The 19596-nt window shown below is 41.3% G+C and overlaps 1 protein-coding gene across 4 annotated transcripts in view; it reads left to right on the top strand.

The window, feature by feature from the left end:
- TOX2 (TOX high mobility group box family member 2) overlaps positions 1–19596 on the top strand; it is a 351639-nt gene that overhangs the window by 310823 nt on the left and 21220 nt on the right. For all 4 annotated transcript variants that reach the window (XM_060231005.1, XM_060231004.1, XM_060231006.1 and 1 more), the window contains one exon: positions 13591–13671. In XM_060231005.1, the coding sequence (XP_060086988.1) occupies positions 13591–13671 (81 nt within the window). The remainder of the gene's footprint in view (positions 1–13590; positions 13672–19596) is intronic.

The following is a 19596-nucleotide window of genomic DNA, read 5'->3' as shown; positions in this document are numbered from 1 at the left end:
TTTGTCTGGGGCCATTTTTCCTGATCTAAGACAAAAATATATGAATGGAGGGCTAAAAAACTGTGAGCTAGCTCACACTAAATCAGCTTAGAAGGAACACTGGATGTGATCCCTTAAAAGAGACTTTTTTCCATGGGTGATGGGCCATTATCTTTGTGTACTCTTTGAGGCTGGGACTTTTGGTAGTGGGTGATTTGATTATTCATGCACCAAGGGTCATACAGTCGCACCTGCAATGAACTTCCATGGCTTTTACGGAGGTTTGTGCTTTTCATGCAGCAGGCACACTGGCACCAATCAGTTTAACTGTCAAAGCAACAGGGGGGTGGACTTCTGCAACCCTGGAAACATCGGTAGTGGCCCTCCAAGCACCAAACAACAGTGGCCCTTTTGGGACCTGGGGGCGTGGAGGAAAGCGTGAAAGAGCCCAGGTTGGAGGGGGTGACAGGAGATGAGAGAGAAGTGGAGGATAAGTGCAGTGACACAGGAAAGAGAGGAGATGGAGATCTAAGGCTTGGGAGAGAAAGGGGTAGGCAATCTCCTTTCTGCAGAAGTGGTATGAACTTCAGGAAATTGGCCCATGGGGCAGTCAGAAAGAGGCCAGCAGATGAGACCAGGCCAAAAAGGGGTATCCCAGGATATCCGGAAGTCAAGGATCACAGAGTCAGAAGGAAAAGGGGGGTGATCTCGCTTTGGTAGAAGAGGAGAGTAAGTTAGAAACTTGCCGCTCTACCACATCACGAACCTCAGGAAGCAAACTTGTTTGGTAAACAGGAAGGTTCATGAAAGTTTGTGGTTTGCAATATCCCATGAAACACAAACCAGGATGAACCTCCATTTTTTCCGGTTCATGCCCATCCCTAGTTGTGACATCATGCGCTGTCTAGATAGGTTAATAGTGGTGAGGAAGAATCAGCAGTTGTGGTGCTGTTGGCACCAGTGTCACTGGGAAATATTGTGTGGTTCTGGAGGAGAAATTTAGATTATTAGGCTGGAAAGCCTTTGGTTTGGGACAAATTAGTCCAAAAGGGCAACTATGTAAACATTCAAGGTAATATTGATAGGAGCAAGATAGATCTTGAGACTGAGGGTAGGATGATGGCTGAAGGGCTTATATTTATTTTTTGTTTTCTAATTCGCCATTTGGCAACAAGTGCTCCGGCTCCCCCATCTTGGCTGGAAGAGTTCTAGCACTGGCATATAGATGCCTACAATGTGTTTCCCTGAGCAGCAGCCCTCACCTCTCTACTTGAGAGTAGTGGTATCCATTTGCAAGATACTCCTCAATTTTACATTTGTGGACCTCAGATTTATTACCTCTAGCTAGTGTGTTAGTGCCTGAAGCAATGCTAAGCCATTTAATTATGCTGATATATGCTGTTCCTGATGGGTTTTCCCCTAGTTATTGCAAATGATACAGTTACTGCAACCGATGACCCAAATACTACATTTTTCTGTTGCATGTGGCATATTATAAGCCTTCCTCAACTAAGAAAGCAGGGTGATCAGATTCAGGGCAGGAAAATGAAAGATTAGGCAGCAAGTAGTGATAGTTTATTTCAATGTTCCCATGAACTGTATAGGGCTAGATTCTTCAGGGAGCTACCTTAGGGTCTTATTACGCAATACATATGGTGCCTGTCAACTCGTGTCTCTTTTATGGCCCTATAAGATAGGTGGAGAGAACAGCACCATCCTCACATAAAGAAGCTGACAAGAGAAGGGAAGCTGTTCTCCTTATTGATTCCTCCAGTTAATAAGGAAATTACTGGTGAGACTGGAGCCAATATAGTAACATATCAAAAATAATTCTTCTGCTTTACATTTTTAGCATCAAATAATAGAGATATATAGGGATTCCATACAGATATTTTAAATTTTTTTGAAGTGCTGTTATTTTTAATGGAAGATGATGTTTTGAGACTCAAAAGCAGAATTCCTGGCAGGTGTAACAAGAAATATAAGACTCTGGTAATTAGAGGGTCATGAAATAATGATGCCCTGAACTGGCTAACATTCAGTTCAATAAAACAAAAGTCCAGTGGCACCTGAAAATCCAACAACAGTTATTTCAATATTAACTTTTTTTCAGATGCCACTGGCCAAGTGCAAAGTAATGCACATTGGGGCCAAAAATCCTAGCTATAAATACAAGTCGATGGGGTGTGAACTGGCAGAGACTGACCAAGAGAGAGATCTTGGGGTCATGGTAGATAACTCACTGAAAATGTCAAGACAGTGTGTGATTGCAATAAAAAAGGTCAACGCCATGCTGGGAATTATTAGAAAGGGAATTGAAAATAAATCAGCCAGTATCTTAAAGCCCCTGTATAAATCAATGGTGCAGCCTCATTTGGAATACTGTATACAATTCTGGTCCCCGCACCTCAAAAAAGATATTATAGTATTGGAAAAAGTGCAAAAAAGGGCAACTAGAATGATTAAAGAGTTGGAACACTTTCCCCTATGAAGAAAGGTTAAAACGCTTGGGGCTCTTTAGCTTGGAAAAACGTCGACTGCAGGGTAACATTATAGAGGTTTACATGATTATGCATGGGATAGAGAAGGTAGAGAAAGAAGTACTTTTCTCCCTTTCTCACAATGTGAGAACTCATGGGCATTCAATGAAATTGCTGAGCAGTCGGGTTAGAACTGATAAAAGGAAGTACTTCTTCACCCAAAAGGTGATTAAAATGTGGAATTCACTGCCACAGGAGGTGGCGGCGGCTACAAGCATACATAGACAGCTTCAAGAGGGGAATGGATAAGCATATGGAGCAGAGGTCCATCAGTGGCTATTAGCCACATCTTATTGTTGGAAGTCTCTGGGGCAGTGATGCTCTGTATTCTTGTGCTGGGAGGGACAGTTTTAGCCCCACTGGTGGCCCTCTTGATGGCACTTGGTTTTTTTGGCCACTGTGTGACAGAGTGTTGGACTGGATGAGCCATTGGCCTGATCTAACACGGCTTCTCTTATGTTCTTACTTTTGTTTATTTTGCTATATAGCAGACTGTCACAGCTCCCCCTTTGCAGTTAACATGCAGCTGTAGACAAACATGTGTTGGTTATGTCTGATCACTCATTATTCAGTCCTTTAAAACAAGAAGCCAGATGCAAATCCAGGAGCAGTCACATAGATACAAAGGAGAAGGCAGACACCAGGGTTATATAACATATAACAAGACCTTTAGTTCTGTGCTCAAATCCAATATCACCTTAGAGACCAACAAGATGCTTGAGGTATAAGGTTCCAAGAGTCAGAGCTTCCTTCATCAGGTGCTACTGAGCTTGAATATAGCTCTTCTACTGCAGACCAATATGACTGTGCTCCATACTGTTCTGTTCAGGTATGATTCTGTATTGACAGAAGTGTATATAACCAGTCTCCCACCCCCTGCTGCATATTGAATCGTCTTTGAAGATTTTCATAGAAATGCTTCAGTTTAAACGCTCCTTTCTGAGGGGCAAAGTGAGTTTCTTAATGGGCAGGTTCTGTTGGTGTGGGGAAGTCCAGAAAGTTAATTTGTTCATTCAGCAGCTGCAGCTACAGTTCTCCATGAGTGTTGCTCTGCCAGTGTACAAATGGAAAAGTGGGGAAGTAATGGGGAAGGAAGCTTAACTATGAGACTGCCTCTGAATTGTGATAAATCTAGGAAAAAAGATGAGAGAGAAGCTTTAACATTTATGACATGTATTTGTATCTTCTAAATGAAATGACAGTAACTAATAGTAGAAAGAGGTTGCAGCTAGCCACATTGGTGCAAAGCAAAATCCAGTATATTGGTTCTGTATTAATAGTGTAACTGAGCTATCATTGGTCAGTGGTAGTTGATGGGAATATATTCAATACTCTGTTCTGTTCCAAACTGGCAAGCTGAAATTCCAAGTTTACGAATAGCAGCTACTCCTCTCATTTTGCATGTATAGTTGACACGGAACAATTCTGTGGGTGTCAGCAGGGTTTGGAATAATTGACTTGTCTAATTAACCGGCTATCAAAACTGAACATTTCATTATGGCACAATTACTAGTTGCTTGGGTGAGATAGAGAGGCGTCAGGATTGTGTCGCTGACATATGCTTCTATCAGCTCTGATTTCCCCCTGACATAGACACACTCAATAATCAGTAACAGATTTGCTGCCTCCCCCCACCCCCAACACCCACCCAGTCGCTTAATGACTAATGAACACCCTGGCTGACAAATAAGAAAATAAACCCACAGGCATGGCAGATAATCTGCAAAAAAAAAAAAACCCAAAAAAATCAAGAATATTTTAAATTTTTTTCTATCTGATAAATGACTGAACGTAATATCTCTCTGGAGGAACAGATGATTCAATTAGAAAAAAGGCCAATACTGCCGGTATTTAAATGAGCCTCCTCTCTGCAAAGCGCTCTCTCTCTTTCTCTCTCTCTCTCTCTCTCTTGCATGGACAGATTTTAAGCAGACCTTCTAGGAAGTGCTATTCACATTTTGCCCTGGATTTTCAAGGTGTCAAGTTAGTTTTAACTACACACTTCTCATTATAGTCAACAAGGCCAAGTGGGTGCTACAGTGAGTGCAGATTCTAAATAGGGTCACAGGTAATCATATTAACACATGAAAAGTGAGATAGGTCTTGCTGCAGTGGGAAGCCATGCACATATATCAGAAAGAGCAGTTGTTTTTAAAAAGGCAAAAATAGAATCTCTGCTTCCTTTTTGAAAACTTTTTTTTTGGGGGGGGGGGTCTGCCATTTTATAGCTTAGTAGTCTCTATTTCCTTCATTGTTTCCAAAGAGAATAAAAAAGTGAAAAAATACAAATTAAGAGCAAGACATGGTCATATAAAACACCGAGGGAGAACAGCAGTAGTTGCAAATGATAATTGCTAGAATGGGAAATTACAATCTTACTGGAAAGTTAAACTTTGCAGTCGATTTCATCTTACTTTTGAGTTTAACAAAATAAAATTAGCTTTCCTCTACTAGATAAGAACTGCATTACTACAGCCCTAGGCTCTGCTCACAACCTGAGTTCGATTCCGGTGAAAGCTGGGTTCAGGTAGCCAGCTCGAGGTTGACTCAGCCTTCCATCCTTCCAAGGTTGGTAAAATGAGTACCCAGCTTGCTGGGAGGAAAGTGTAAATGACTGGGGAAGGCAATGGCAAAGCACCCCATAAAAAGTCTGCCGTGAAAACGTTGTGAAAGCAACATCACCCCAGAGTCAGAAAGAACTGGTGCTTGCACAGTGGACTACCTTTACCTTTTTACCAAATAAGAAAGGAAAATGAAGTGACAGGCATGTGAATTGAACCCTTCAGATCCATTCTTTTAGTAGAAGCAATTACTTGTGGTAGAAGGAATTGTTCCTCCTCTGATGTAAGTGGTCGCTGTTGTCAGGAAAGCACACCTTCCACTGGAGGAGAGTACCTCCTCTAGCAGAAAGAATCCACAAGTTCCAACTTTGTATCATATGAGGATGATTTTTTTAAAAAAATGTAGAATGTTTTTTTCCTGTATTTGTGGGACAGAATAGTTAATAGTTATTATTGGACTATAAACAAATCAGATATTTTTGTGAGCTACTAGATAGTGAAAGTTGTGAAGCAAATTTAAAAGATCCTTGCCTACAAGAGAGAGGGGGTTTCCAAGGGAGAGGCCAATCCTGCTGGTCTTCAGCACAAGTGATGCCCAGTCTTTCCTTTTCCTTTTGTTTTCTCAAAAGAAAAGGCAAGAAGAGAAAAACCAGAATGGTGGGGAAGTCCACAGAAGAATCTTGTGTTCTGTTAGGTTACCCCATTGTACATGGTTTTTCTTGCCCCTCCCCATTCTGCCTTCAGAACAACTTTTTTGAGGTAGGTGAGGCTGAGGGACAATGGCTGCCTGTAAGTCACCTAGTGAGCTTTGTGCACAGTGAGAATTTGAACCCAGATCTCCTAAATCATAGTCTGGACGGTGATCTTTACAATGCATCAGCTACATGTACTTTGTTATTGTTCATTCATTCCAAACCCTCTATATCAGTGTTTCCCATTTTCAGGGTCATGACCCGGTACTGGGCCACGGAAGCCTCACTACCGGGTCACAAGAAAAGCCAAAGCTAGCCCTGCCCCCAGCAAAGGTAACCCCGCCCCGTCTCTGTGTGGTGCAGAGAGGAGCTGGGCTGCCTCTCCTTCCTTTTCCCCTGCTCCCAGTGTTTGAGAAAAAAGCTGGCATCCACTGGCACTTTAGACCCATGAAGTGTTCTTCAAGGTATGAGCTTTCATGTGTCTTGCAGTATGTTCTTTGGGGAGATTTCCCCGGTAAAGGGGTGGTAAAGAAGGTGTGTGTGTGTGTGTGTGTTTTCAACCGGGAGGGGTGGGGAGTGGGCATTCCAGTAGCTATTTTTTTTACCAAACGACCCCTGGCAGGATTTTTGCTGGCTGGGGTCATCTGATGGTGAGGAAGGCTTTTTCTTTACCCCCCCCCCTTTTTCTTTCTTTCCCTGCAAGTGATGCTCCGTCTGTATTCTTGGTGCTGGGAGGGGGGGAAGCAACAGTGGCAGGGCTTCTAGTGCCCTGGCCCCACTGGTGGACATTCTGGTGCTTTTGGGGCATTGTATGAGGGAATTTTGGACTGGATAGTCCACTGGCCTGATCAAACATGGTTCCTCTTATGTTTATGTTCTTTCTTTCTTTCTTTCTTTCTTTCTATCTTTCCCTTTCTCTTTCTTTCTTTCCTTCCATTTTTACTGGATGAAACTTTTCTGTTCATCATACTGTTGTTGCAGACATAGGAACTCTGCCAATGAAAAGTTGGCACCCCCAGTTGTAGCCTTCTATGAGATTTCTGTGTGAGTGAGTGAGAGTAAGAGGTGTGGAGCAGAAAGAGATTATTGGAGATTACTGCTGTATATCTCAACAGCATTGGAAGTGATGGTACTATGGACTTGGCACCATTTTACTGGTCCTGCTTTTAACAGCTATCTGACACCAAAATTAAACTCCTCCTGTAGATATTAAAAAGGATAAAAGAAGTTCATTGGCTAAATATCTACACAACAGGTTGCTTTTAAAGGCATGGGAAATGCAACCAGTAAAAAGCTGCAAGCCCCTCATAAATATCCTTTTTGGTATAACTGCAGAAAAGCTTGTATGAACTTCATATAACTTGAAATTAATTCATTAATTGCAGTACAATTCTCTGCTACCTTTCCTAGTGTTTCAGCCAAGGAAAAGCATGAAAAATAGCTGTCGAAAGATTTTCTTGAAACCAAGCAAGCTTTGTTGTAGCTTGAGGCAGGGTTCCAGGAGTAGCAGCTGAAGGAAGGGCCTACTAAATGTGTCAGCATATTTTGAGGTAGAGCAGCTGCCAGGGCCCAGTGCGAGTGGTACACAGTGCTGGCATTCCTGATGGCAATGGCAACAGTACTCCCAACTGCATACACTGGCCAGTGCTGTTAAGAAAGGGATTTGTAGATGGTGCAGACAATTGAACATGGGCATTAGGAGTGCTTGCAAGCTGGAGAAGAACACACAAACAGATAGGTGCATGCAGGTGTGGGGGTGAAAAGAGAGGACCGCCTACTTTCCACCCCCATTTTGGTTCAGCATAAGTTTCAGAGAGATTTTTCTGAAAATGAATTTACTTCCAAAGAAGAGGCAGGTTTGAGGGAGTGCCGTGGAAGTGACATCACAGGAATAGGTGGAGTTTTTGTTCAGTGTGCCCTGGAAGTGACATCACTTGGTCCTTGACACCACAGGAAATGCCATGATTCCTGTCTCCTGGCTTCACCCCCAAAGTCTCCTGGCTCCACCCCCAAATTTTAGTGGACCATGAAGGAGAAGTGTAAAAATAACCGGGCCACGGGAAAGAAAAGTTTGGGAAACCCTGCTCTATATGATTCTACTGAACAGCATGTAGAACTTTTAAAAAGGGGAATTCATAGTAAGATGTAAAGTTTTTGTTGCTAATAATCTCTCTCCCATAATGTTCATGTTTGATCTCACCATCTGGCTTTTAGTCAATTAAGTTTAAGTATAATGAAAGTTCCCTCCTGAAGACTCTGAAGGAAGAATATATAAATAATAGCTAGCACCTGCCATTAGAAAACAGCGATCTTTAATCATGTATTCTAATACTCAACCTGGCTCTATCTGCGGATACTTACATCATGGATAAAGATAGGTAGGCTGTTGGGTAGGAAGGAGAGAAGGAACAGACAATGGGAGAAGCTATGGGGGCTTTCAGGAAGAGGAAATAGTAGGGGAGGTGCACCGCACAAGTCCTTGTGGGTTCCCACGTGTATATTCTAATAGTCAGCCTGGACCTACCTGATCCATAAATCAGGACCAGTTGGCGAAAAGGAAGATTTTTATCTGGATTTGGGGCATCCCCTAGGTCTGCAGAAAGACCTGAAATATTTTTAAAATAAAAACCACAAAACAGTATTTGTGCAAACAATGCATCTCCACTAGACTGGCAGTGTCCACCGTCCTCCCCTCCTGCGGCAGATATTGAAGGGAGGGAAACTGCTGTTTGAGCCAGCAGCATCATTGGCACTGGCATGGCTGGTGCACCTTCACTCACAGCCAGCACATTTAAGGCTGGGGGCAGGTGGGGAGGTAGCCATGCAGGGCTCTTGGGATCCTTCAGGGGCCTTTGTCCCACCCACCACTGAGGCAGCCTACAGGTACACCAACTGGCAAGGTGAAGTCCCATTGTCCCCAAAGCCATTGATGCATCCAGCTTTAGCTGTAGACACATGAGTAACAGGATGCATCATACCCCTCTGCTGAAATCTTGAATGGTTGGGAGGGAGCTTCTTCTGGAGACAAAGGTCTAAGCAGGTGGAGAGTCCCAGCTAGAGGAAGCATAAACTTTCCCATTATGCCATCTGCCTGTTACCTTGGTCCTGGGACTGCTTTGTTTGAATAGCAGCAACAACGGTCCTGGCTGGCTCCTCTGCACTTCAACTGGCACAACAGCAACTGGCTGGCACATCCTGGCAGAGGCTGCTCAACCTAATTCAGGCCACGCAATTAACAGGTGACAGGTCAGTGTTTAGGAATTTCTCTCCCCCAAGTCTTGTGGGTCTCCATTTGTATTTTCTAATTAAGCAACAGAGAATCTATATCCTGTTTCCAAATCATCAATCTGCATGTGAATTAAGGTAGAATGTGGAAGGTTAGGGAGAACAGGAAATTATCATTATCAATGGGATAGACCCCCCCCCTCAAATAGTGAGAGATAGAACTAATCCTCTCAGGAGGTGTGTAAATATTACATGCTGAACACTAGAATGTAGGAGTTTGATTGGGCTTGAATACTCACTTGATCCCCACCCCTGAAGCTTGGAGTGCCTGCCAGCATTTTCCCTCATTATCTTTCTTACTAGCATCTCAGCTGCTAAAAAGGAAAGGAGGAAGAGGGATGGAGATTGGTGGATTCATATTTGTGGATGGGTGGAAAAGTATGGAACAGTCACATGTGTTTGTGAAATATAGTGTGTGGTGTATATATGTATGTGTGTGTATACATATATATATATGAATGTAAGAGGTATGTATGTGTGTGCAATTCACTCAAGTTTCCTGTGATGGTGGAATGCAGCAGATGCCACTCTGTCCTTTCTCATCATTGCCAATCACTGTGCACTCTACTGGTACTCTCTATTATACATGTACCAGGACTAACATAACATTACAAAACAAGGACTTTGCAAATTCTAAAGATGCATTGACACTTATTTCATCTGAGCATTGTTTAGGTTAGAGTCCCTGTTGTTATTCTTGTTAAAAGGAAGCTGTAAGAGGCAACCTGGAACAAGAATTGGAAGGGGAACAGCCATATTTGACATTTAATCAGATCATCATAGAGAGGAAGGAACTTACATTAAAGCATTAAATACCAATCCAGCATAGGTGATCTGCACCAAGAAGAAATCCCAGTGCAGTGATCCTTGCTAGACTGGGACCATGAAAACATCCCCAAACAGACAGTCTACACTACACAGTTAGTGCTAACAATGCCAACCACCTATTGAGTGATAGATAGGGCCTGAATCCAGACCTGTCTTTTTCTGCTGACACTGTCCAACAAGTTATCACACTGTCTGGCTCTCAATGAGTTTGTCTGTATATGTGTTTGTGAGGCAATATGTCTACAGAAAAATCTGTAGACATCACTTAAATTAATTTGTCAAATGAAGACAAGCCTATATTTTAGAATAGTCTTGATTAGAGGCCCTCTGCAAGATAAGGACCTTGTGGGCAGTTGTTTGATCTTGAATGGGACTGAACAAACGTTCCCTCCCACTTACTCTGGAAAAAAAAGAAGACTCTCAAATAAGAAAAGGGTCAATAACTGCTGTGTTGCATGGCCATTGATATTTCATTGTTTGGTTGCCAAACACCATAATTTGGCTCATTGAATAGTTGATGTTTAACTATTAAAGCCATAAACAGATGAATTGCATAAGACTCTTGCAAGTCCAACAAGTATGGTTATTGGAGAAAACCTGTAATTTTGACAGTGATGTGTTTTAGAATCCTCAAAAATCAAGAAACAAGTAAAAACATTAAAAGAGGGAAATCTTGATTTTCAGTCTTGTCTGTGCCTTTCAAGATAGCTGTCATCATCATCATCACTTTATTACAGTACATAACCAGCACAAGCTATCTTCCATTCTATCTGTGTTGTACTAGCTGGAAGCAATAACATCTGCCATGGGACATGTGGTATTGCCATGGGACACATGCTCTTTATGACCTAGATCAGATGGTACTTCCTGCACACAACTATATCTATGGGGATGCTCCACATGGAAAAATATCAAATGGCTGCTGTAATTTGTACCCTGGAAAAGATTCTGCTCCAGAAATGCACATTTTAGTGTAACAATTACATTACTACTTAAGTTGACCATGATAATTAACATACTTGCCCAGAACAGTTACAGGTTTTTGAAGGGGATTTCCATTGACTATTATTGTCTGTGAATAAGGAATAGCATCTCTGTCGAAATCATTTGCTTTAGAAAATAGAGTGAAACCAGTTCAGTTTTAGATTGAAAGCAATTATGATGTCTGCATTAAAACTGCCATTCAACCTGTTAGAGTTCCTAGGGCTGAGCAATTAGCACATTTTCTAGGCAGTGCACTGAGGTAATCTGAAAGTGAAGTGACTTCAGGCAGTGTAACACTGTGAGTTCCTGGCAAGGAGAATCTCTGCCCCCCCATATTCATATTGCTAGATGGTCATGAGAAAAGTTCACTTCTTTCCTTACAAACCCAAACTGCATTTTAAGTTACTCTGATTTATGGGACAGGCCTGAAATCAGGGTTTAGGAAAATGGAATGCAAGGCTCATCCCCTCTCTCAATTTCTCTTCCTCTGCTTCATTTGTACTGTTATCATACTACCAGCACTGGGAGGGGGAATGCCGTGAAAGAACTAACACATCAGACCTAAGAAAAGTATGAAGGATGTGACTTATTGAATTCATCAGCTTCATTTCATATAGCCATTATTCTTGGATTTCTTTGGTTTTCTTAAGAGTTTTCTGCGCATGAGTATCAATTCAATTTGAGATTAAGAAGATCAAATGCTGGTTAAGCTCTCTTCTAACATTTTACCTTGAGCAAGAGAGAAAAAGAGAGAAAGGAAGAGGATCATTATCTACAAAAACTGCAACTTCTCGCTGGAGCTAAATCTTTCTGAGTGTAACTAAAGTAAATTTTTAAAAGGAAGAAATTTATTCGTTGCAAACCAGATATTCTCTTGAGAGACTTCTGCAGAAATTGGGATTGGTTTTTAAAGCTCAAATTGGTTTCACGTTAACTGTAGAGCAAGTTTCCTTGTAGCAAAGTTTGAAAACTGCAGATTTCAGCTACATATAAATAACCTAAATCGACTTTTTACCCTATATAAATGTAATGCAAATTAAAACATCACAGTTGCTAAATGTCCTAATATTAGGGCAACTGCGGGGGATTTTCAGAAAAGTTTGCTTTCCCAGCATGAATATTAACAGCTACTAACTGGGTAGCTGCCCAGGGTTAACATTCAGATTTTCTTGACATATCGAAACTGGACTGCACTGTAGATGGTGGTACAAGGTATTGTTCTGAATGCAGTCTGAGACCAGAAAGCCATTATCTCATCACAAAGTTGTTGGGTTTGGTTTGGTTTGCTTTTGACAACAGTAATTATTGAACAGCCTCACTACAGAGAATTTCCTAAACACAAAGAAGAAGCTGGAACCTGCAGATTTCAAGGCAACCAAAATGGATTCACATCAGTGCCAACATGAGCAATATCTGGTCTCTCTTAATTCAAGCACACTAAGTCCTACAGTGATGGCTTTCTTTCTCTATTTCAAGAAACCATTGAAAAATGTCACTCACTAAGAGTGTTAGTGTGTTGGCTTCAATAGCTATGAATCTAAGCTTGTCAGTGAAACAGGGCCTTTTTTTTTAGAAAAAGCCCAGCAGGAACTTATTTGCATATTAGGCCACACTGTTTGATGCCAAGCCAGCTGGAACTGTGTTCCTGCTCAAAAAAAGCCCTGTAGAGAAATAAAATTCTTTCTTTTGACTGGGCAGATATTTGGTAAAAATTATATCCCATCTTTCAGCAGTGTGATTTTTAGTCAACTTCCAATCAAAAGGACTAAAACTCCAATACAATAAACTTTTAAAGCCACTCATTAAAATAGCATGCTACGGTGTCAGTACTAAAACATTTTAAAAGTCAGCAACAGCATTAAAACCAGGCCAAGAAATATCACACATGCTAGAACAAAGGCCCCAGTGTGGATTCTGTGGGTGCCATGCTGCCCACCAACAGCTTTTCTGGTGCCCACCAAGTGCTTTTAGAAGGTAGATGAACCCAGGTGGAGCTTTTGCCCAGAAAGGCTTCTGATTGGCCACTGGAAATTTGATTGGCTGTGCAGATTTTTAAAAATGTTACTTTGGCAGCAGTTGCTACCACATCACAAGGTTCTTCACTATGTGACTGAAGGTAAACTGCAGCAGCCATTGTATGGCTGGCTCCACCTCCTGTGGCAGCCATTTTTGGGTAGCCATTTTTTTTTACTGTGAGCATCATCAATGTCAGAGTTCCAAAGGTGCCCAACAGGCCCCAAAATGTTGAGGACTCTTGTTCTAGATAGGCATAAGTAAACAGAACAATCTTAGCCAGATTCCTGTAGCAACAAAGTTGCGTTATGAAAATGGGGTGGGGGCACACCAGAAAAGGATCTATATTTGGAGGGGTCTTTTCTGTTTTTCTTGTCAAAACAAGAAGTTTAATAACAATGCACAACTAAGAGGGAACCTGTATCCGCTTCACACTGAGCTCTCTGATATTATGGGAAAGCAAAATCAGTGTTAAGCAGAAAGGCCAGATGGCAACAGGGTTCCAATTTCTAGATTCCAGTTTATGTTTAATGGGGGAGTGTGGTTCAATTCAGGCTTGAGCTTCTTTCTTTGAAAGCAGCATCAGTTATGTTTCCACATCAGATGTACTCACTTGGGCAACATGTAAGTGGTAAGCCATAGCATGGTCGGAGTGCCACCATTCTATTCCATTGCTTTAATTAATGTTCTCTTCTTGACCCTTTTTAGGCATATAAACGGAAGACCGAAGCAGCAAAAAAGGAGTATCTAAAAGCTCTGGCAGCCTACCGGGCCAGCTTGGTTTCCAAGGTAACGGACTATGTTTCATACGTGAATCACTGTGGATGTGGCAATGATAAATTAGTTGCAACTCATGAAAATCTCTGGGGAGGAGCAAGTTTATAAGAAACACACTGTAACCATGCTATCCAAACTAATTTCAGTGTTAACTACCTTCTGTGAGAGTTAAGCGAAATACTCTGTGGCATGGCTCAAGAAAACACTGTGAAGATGCCAGTTTTTCTTCTGCTGCATCAGTAAGACCTGGTTTCCTGAGGGTTTGTACAGTATTTTGAGATAAGACTACCTATAACCAGAGTTTATTTATTTTATTTATTTTATTCTGTAATTTATATCCCGCCCTTCCCACAGAGTGGCTCAGTTATAACTTGGTTGTGCACACCTAGGCAAGGAATAGATGATTTTAAAATTCTTATCTCTGTTTCAGTCACCATTTTGACTTTGCTTCTCCCCAAAGAGGTCTGTGATGTATTTTCACACCACATTCTCTTTCTCACACCAAATGTTTCCCATAAAATGTATGCATTTTTCAACATTGTTTGTGCATCAGTAGATCAGCAATATAAATTGCATGTACACTGCATATATAAATGGTGCACAATGTACATTGAAATGCTATTTATATTAATACTGTACTGTCAAGACCATACAACATTCATTCACAATACAAATTAATGTACAAAACCAGCAGTGAAAAACAGAGAACCAAAACCATCGATAAAATAGAAACAATACATTTACTCATCCATGTAGTAAGGTTCCAGTATGTTTTTGTTTACCCTCAGAATCAAAGACAAAACTGTCTGCACAGTTCTTTCAAAAGCTTAAAATAGGACTGGCTCAGTTCACATTCATACCATTTCAGAGCCCTTGTGGTTCTCTGTACTCTGCAGTTCACATTTTCTTCTAAACAGTCTTCTGCCAAGGAAGGGTGTCTTGAACTAAACATACAGGTGATCTGGTGATTTATCCCTTGAGACTGATTTAAAACATGAGAGAGTTTGTATCCAGGCTCTGCAGAATTCTGCATCAAATAATTTGAAATTCCACTCCACATACACATAACGTTCAGCCAGATTTTCATCATTGTGATTATAGAACTTCTAGAATGGTGAAGTTTTTGGAAGAGATAGGATTGATGGAATTAAATTTTAGTGTAATTAAAACTGAGGTTAGTGGGACATGTAAAAGGACAGATCGTTTCAGTTTGGGAGTATTAGTAAATGAGCAAAAAAGGTACAACAGTATCAGAGAAGGGGATGCATTATTTAAGAGGCATCTGGATAGCCATAGTCAGAAACATAATGTTGGACTTTGTCTGATTCAGTAAAGAAGTTCTTATGTACATTTCTGATCCTGGCCCTGGCATATCAAATAGAGACTGAGGAGATGTGTCTGCCCATCTCAGAGAATTTCCAGATTTGTAATGTAATGTAATGTAAAATTTTATTTATATCCCGCCCTCCCCGCCGAAGCAGGCTCAGGGCGGCTAACAGCATTTCAGGTAAACAATAGTAATAAAAACATTAAATTCACATTAAAATTCACATTAAAATCAGTCAATAATCAATAATTAATTAAAACATTCCTAAGTCAACATTGGCGGTAAACGTTACTAATCTGGCGGTAAACATTAATTCAGTTATTGGTGAACGCCTGTTTGAAGAGGGCGGTCTTGCAGGCCCTGCGGAACTGGTCTAAGTTCCGCAGGGCCCGCACCTCCTCTGGGAGTTGGTTCCAGAGTTGTGGGGCCGCAACAGAAAAGGCCCGGGTGCGGGTGCTTTGAAGTTTAACTTCTTTTGGCCCAGGGATATTCAGTCTGCTTTTCCCCACTGACCTCAGTGCTCTCTGGGGCTCATTTGTAGGAAAAGCTTAAACATAACATACATCCATAACAAAAGAAAGGGGGGATGAAAAATCTATAGAAAATAATTTGTGCCAAGATCTTGCAAGATTATCCTCAAAAGATCTCAACAGCTGTTCTGGATTGCCTAACCCTTGGCAATCATAGACAGTGTTGTGCGTGATTAACCAAACAACTTAAAATGGCTGCTGAGATCCTGAGAGGTAGTCTTGCAAGATTTTGGTAGTCATCTACCCCACGTTGAAATGGAAAGATTGTCAGGGAAGGGAGAGAAAGCGTGGGCAGGCATGGGACTGGGGGAAGGAGTGGGAGGAAGCTGAACCAGGAAGAAAGGAAAATGGAGCTAAAGGGTTGTCGATGGGAACCAGAATAGTGGGAGAAAGGAAATTCTCCTCCCCTGTGAGTCTCATGGGTCTACAGTATGGTATTGAGTCATGTACATGATCATTAAGATAACTGAAAACTGCCCAACATGACTCTCTGTTGCTGTCTGGAACAATGCTTCCCATTCCACTCTTAAAATCTGGCCATGCCTGCTGCTGTTCCTTCTCAGCGTATGTCTCATATTATTCTATCGTACTTGCAGAGCATAAATCCTCAGCACCTCATATGCTGAGTCTTGCAAGCTCTTACTTCATGGGATTAGAGGTAAGAAATACACAGTGCCGTCTGTGGTACCTCTAAGCAAAGTGTAGTGGAAAGCACTTGGGTTTTGCAATGAAAAATACTGTTTTCTATTCCAGACCCATAAGTTGCAGCACAAAGAAGTAGTAACAACTGGAAATGAGGAAGAAATTTTGATAAGTGGGCCTAGAGGGGAAGTTAACTAGCCAGTAGATGCTGACCCATGCAGTGACAGGAGAGAATTTGGTGGGATTTGATGAAAGCTTAAATACACTGAGGAAGGATTACCAAAGTCATGTCACAAGTAATAATGTGCAGCTTAGCCCTTGGCCTGGAGGTTGTCAGTAGTAGAAGAAGGCTGGATACTAAGCATTCTTGGACTGGACTTGACCTCTGGTGTGGATGGCTAAATTCTCAAAAACCACATAGAGTTGCTTAAGTTGGCAATGAAACTGGCCAGGCAGAGACTGCAGTTTTAAAGTTAATATTGAATGGAATTACATTTAAAAAAAAAAAAAAGTTCCATAATTTTAATTTTAGTGTAATTAAAACTGAGGTAAACACACACTTCATGCTGAGGAATAAGCACTGAGGAACTTGCCTGGGGAGTTAACAGAGCCATACTTGAAGGTTAAGAGCTGCAGCGAAAAGGTCAAAAAGGAAATAATCTGAGTCCCTTTCGTTGGTTTAAGTGTTTAAAAAGATTCATAACAGCATTGAATGTATTAAAGGTTGGATATTTGGATATTGGTATTCCATTCACGCTGCATATAATTCATTGGCACAGTATCTTGCCACATTTAGCAAAGCAGCAATAATAACTGTTATGAGCTTTTTTTTAAAGGAGAGTTTTAAAAGGTGACTTTCATATTTAAATAAACCTGAAATTAGGATATTTAGCAGCAAAAAAGCCCCCATAGCTTTGCTAGTAAATAGCTTAAAATCTCATTGGTTGCCTTAGATAGATAAATAAGTAAAAAATAATAATTGTTACAGAAGCCCTGCTTTTGAAGTGATGCTCAGAATGGAGCAGGTGGCATGGCAGATAGCATATACTGTACTCAGCTAAACCTCTCTCAGTCTGAGGCTTTTTGCCTTCATTAGTTAGTCTGTAAGAATTAAGAAGAAGAGCCTCATGGCACAGAGTGGTAAAGCTGCAGTACTGCAGTCTGAGCTCTCTGCTCATGATCTGAGTTTGATCCCGGTTGAAGCTGGGTTCAGGTAGCCGGTACAAGGTTGATTCAGCCTTCCATCCTTCTGAGGTCGGTGAAATGAGTACCAGCTTGCTGGGGGGAAAGTGTGGATGATAGGGGAAGGCAATGGCAAACCACCCTGTAAAAAGTCTGCCATGAAAATGTTGTGATGCGACGTCACCCATGCGACGGAAATGACTGGTGCTTGCACAGGGGACTACCTTTACTTTAAGAATTAAGAACCACCAGTTTTTATCCAGACTTTTTCTAAGCCTTATCATCACTGAGATGCTGTTCCCTGTCCCAAGCAATCAGGGTTCAATAGAAAGCACTGTGGGATTTTGACATACTTTCAAGCCTCTGCTGTGAAATCACAGTGTGGCCTTGGGAAGCGCCCATCATTCAGGCTGCATTTGGATGTGACTATAAATCATGCTTTGTTATTACAAGAATGAACATCAGGATTCAGCATTCCATCTCTCTCTCCTTCCTTCTTTGGCATGCAGTTTGAGAACTGAAAACTTTCTGGTTTATGACTTACCAGGGTTTGCTGCTATGTTCAGACCAACATACATGGTTTATTCCTTACGTAATGACCAGGAATCCAAATCATATGGATCCAGGTGCCTCCAATTCTTGCTGTCATAACAGTGATTTGATCACAGTGATCCATGCACATCCAGGCTAGATTACTGTAGTGCACCTAACATGGAACTTCTTTTGCAAACTGTTCAGAAACTTCAGTTGGTCCAAATTGCAGCAGCAGGTTGTTTATCCAATCCCTTCTTGAAGCTGTCTGTGCTTGTAGATGCCACCACTTCCTGCAGCAGTGAATTCTATGTGTTAATTACTCTTTCGATGAAGAAGTACTTCCTTTCATCTGTTCTAAACCTATTGCTTATCAATTTCATTGAGTGCCCATGAGTTCTTGTATTGTGAGAAAATGAGGAAAGTACTTCTTTATCTTCTCTGTCCCATGCATAGTTTTGTAAACCTCCATCATGTAACCTCTCAGTCATTGTTTCCCCAAATTAAAGAGCTCCAATCTCTTTAACCTTTCTTCACAGGGGAAATGTTCCATCTCCTTAATTATTTTGGTTACCTTTTTTGCACCTTTTTCAATGTTATAATATCATTTTTAAGGTGTGGTGACTAGAACTGTATGCAGTATTCCAAGTGAGGCCTTACCATCAGTTTATACAGGGACATTATGATACTGGTTGATTTGTTTTCTATTCCCTTCCTAATAATTCCCAGAATAGTATTCGCCTTTTTATTGAAGGTGCTCAACATTTTCAGTGAGTTATCTATGGCTAATTTTACACTGGGCAAAAGATCCAGTAATGCTGTGCTTTCAGAAGTGATCATCTACATTACAATGCGCCTTGACTCTGTTTTGCTCCGGTGTTTTGACTGTCATTTACATTTAAATTCCTGAATTGGCTCTGACACCGTTTTCAGCACGGCGTTGCCCCTGACTTTCCAAGACTACTTTTGAATGAGGGTTTTCCGGGAAGCGCATTCCCAGGATATCTTTCCTGGGAAACAGGGCAATAAACTCGTTTCTCAAGAAAGAACAAAGGAACTCTTAAACCTGCTCCCCTCCCTCCCCCTCCAGTAAAGCAAGCAAATGTGGAGGGGAAGTTGTCCAGGAGCAAAATGTTGAGTATAGATGAAAAAATATACTCCGGATTTCTAGAAGGCGATTTCAGTGCTCAGAAAATTAGACCCAAACATGAATGTAGAATCAGCCTGCATGACTCCAAGAGCTCTCTCCTGGTCAGTTACCAGCAGTTTGGACCCCATCAACATGGGATTTTTTTGCTCCAATGTGCATTACTTTGCACTTGCCCATGTTCAACTTCATTTGCCACATCGATGCCCACTTGTCCAGCCTCAATAGATCCCTCTGGAGTGCCTCACAGTCCTCCCTCATTTTCACCACCCTGAACAATTTAGCATCATCCTCAAACCTAGCGACTCCACGGCTTACTCACAATTCCAAATAATTAATGTACAAATTAAAAAGCACCAGACTTAGTACCAAGCCCTACAATACCCCACTACTTACCACCTTCCACTGTGAAAACTACCAATTATATTCATTCTTGGTTTCCTGTTAAATAACCAGTTTTTAATCCACAAGAGGAACTGTCCACTTATCCCATGACTGCTGAGTTTACTTAGGAGCCTTTGATAAGAAACTGTATCAAAAGCTTTCTGGAAGTCTAAATAAACAACATCTATTGGTTT

Source organism: Heteronotia binoei, chromosome 2 (genome assembly GCF_032191835.1).
Source record: "Heteronotia binoei isolate CCM8104 ecotype False Entrance Well chromosome 2, APGP_CSIRO_Hbin_v1, whole genome shotgun sequence".
Taxonomy (NCBI): Eukaryota; Metazoa; Chordata; class Lepidosauria; order Squamata; family Gekkonidae; genus Heteronotia; species Heteronotia binoei.
The sequence above is the reverse complement of the archived record's forward strand: the minus strand, read 5'-3'. Positions and strand labels throughout refer to the sequence as shown.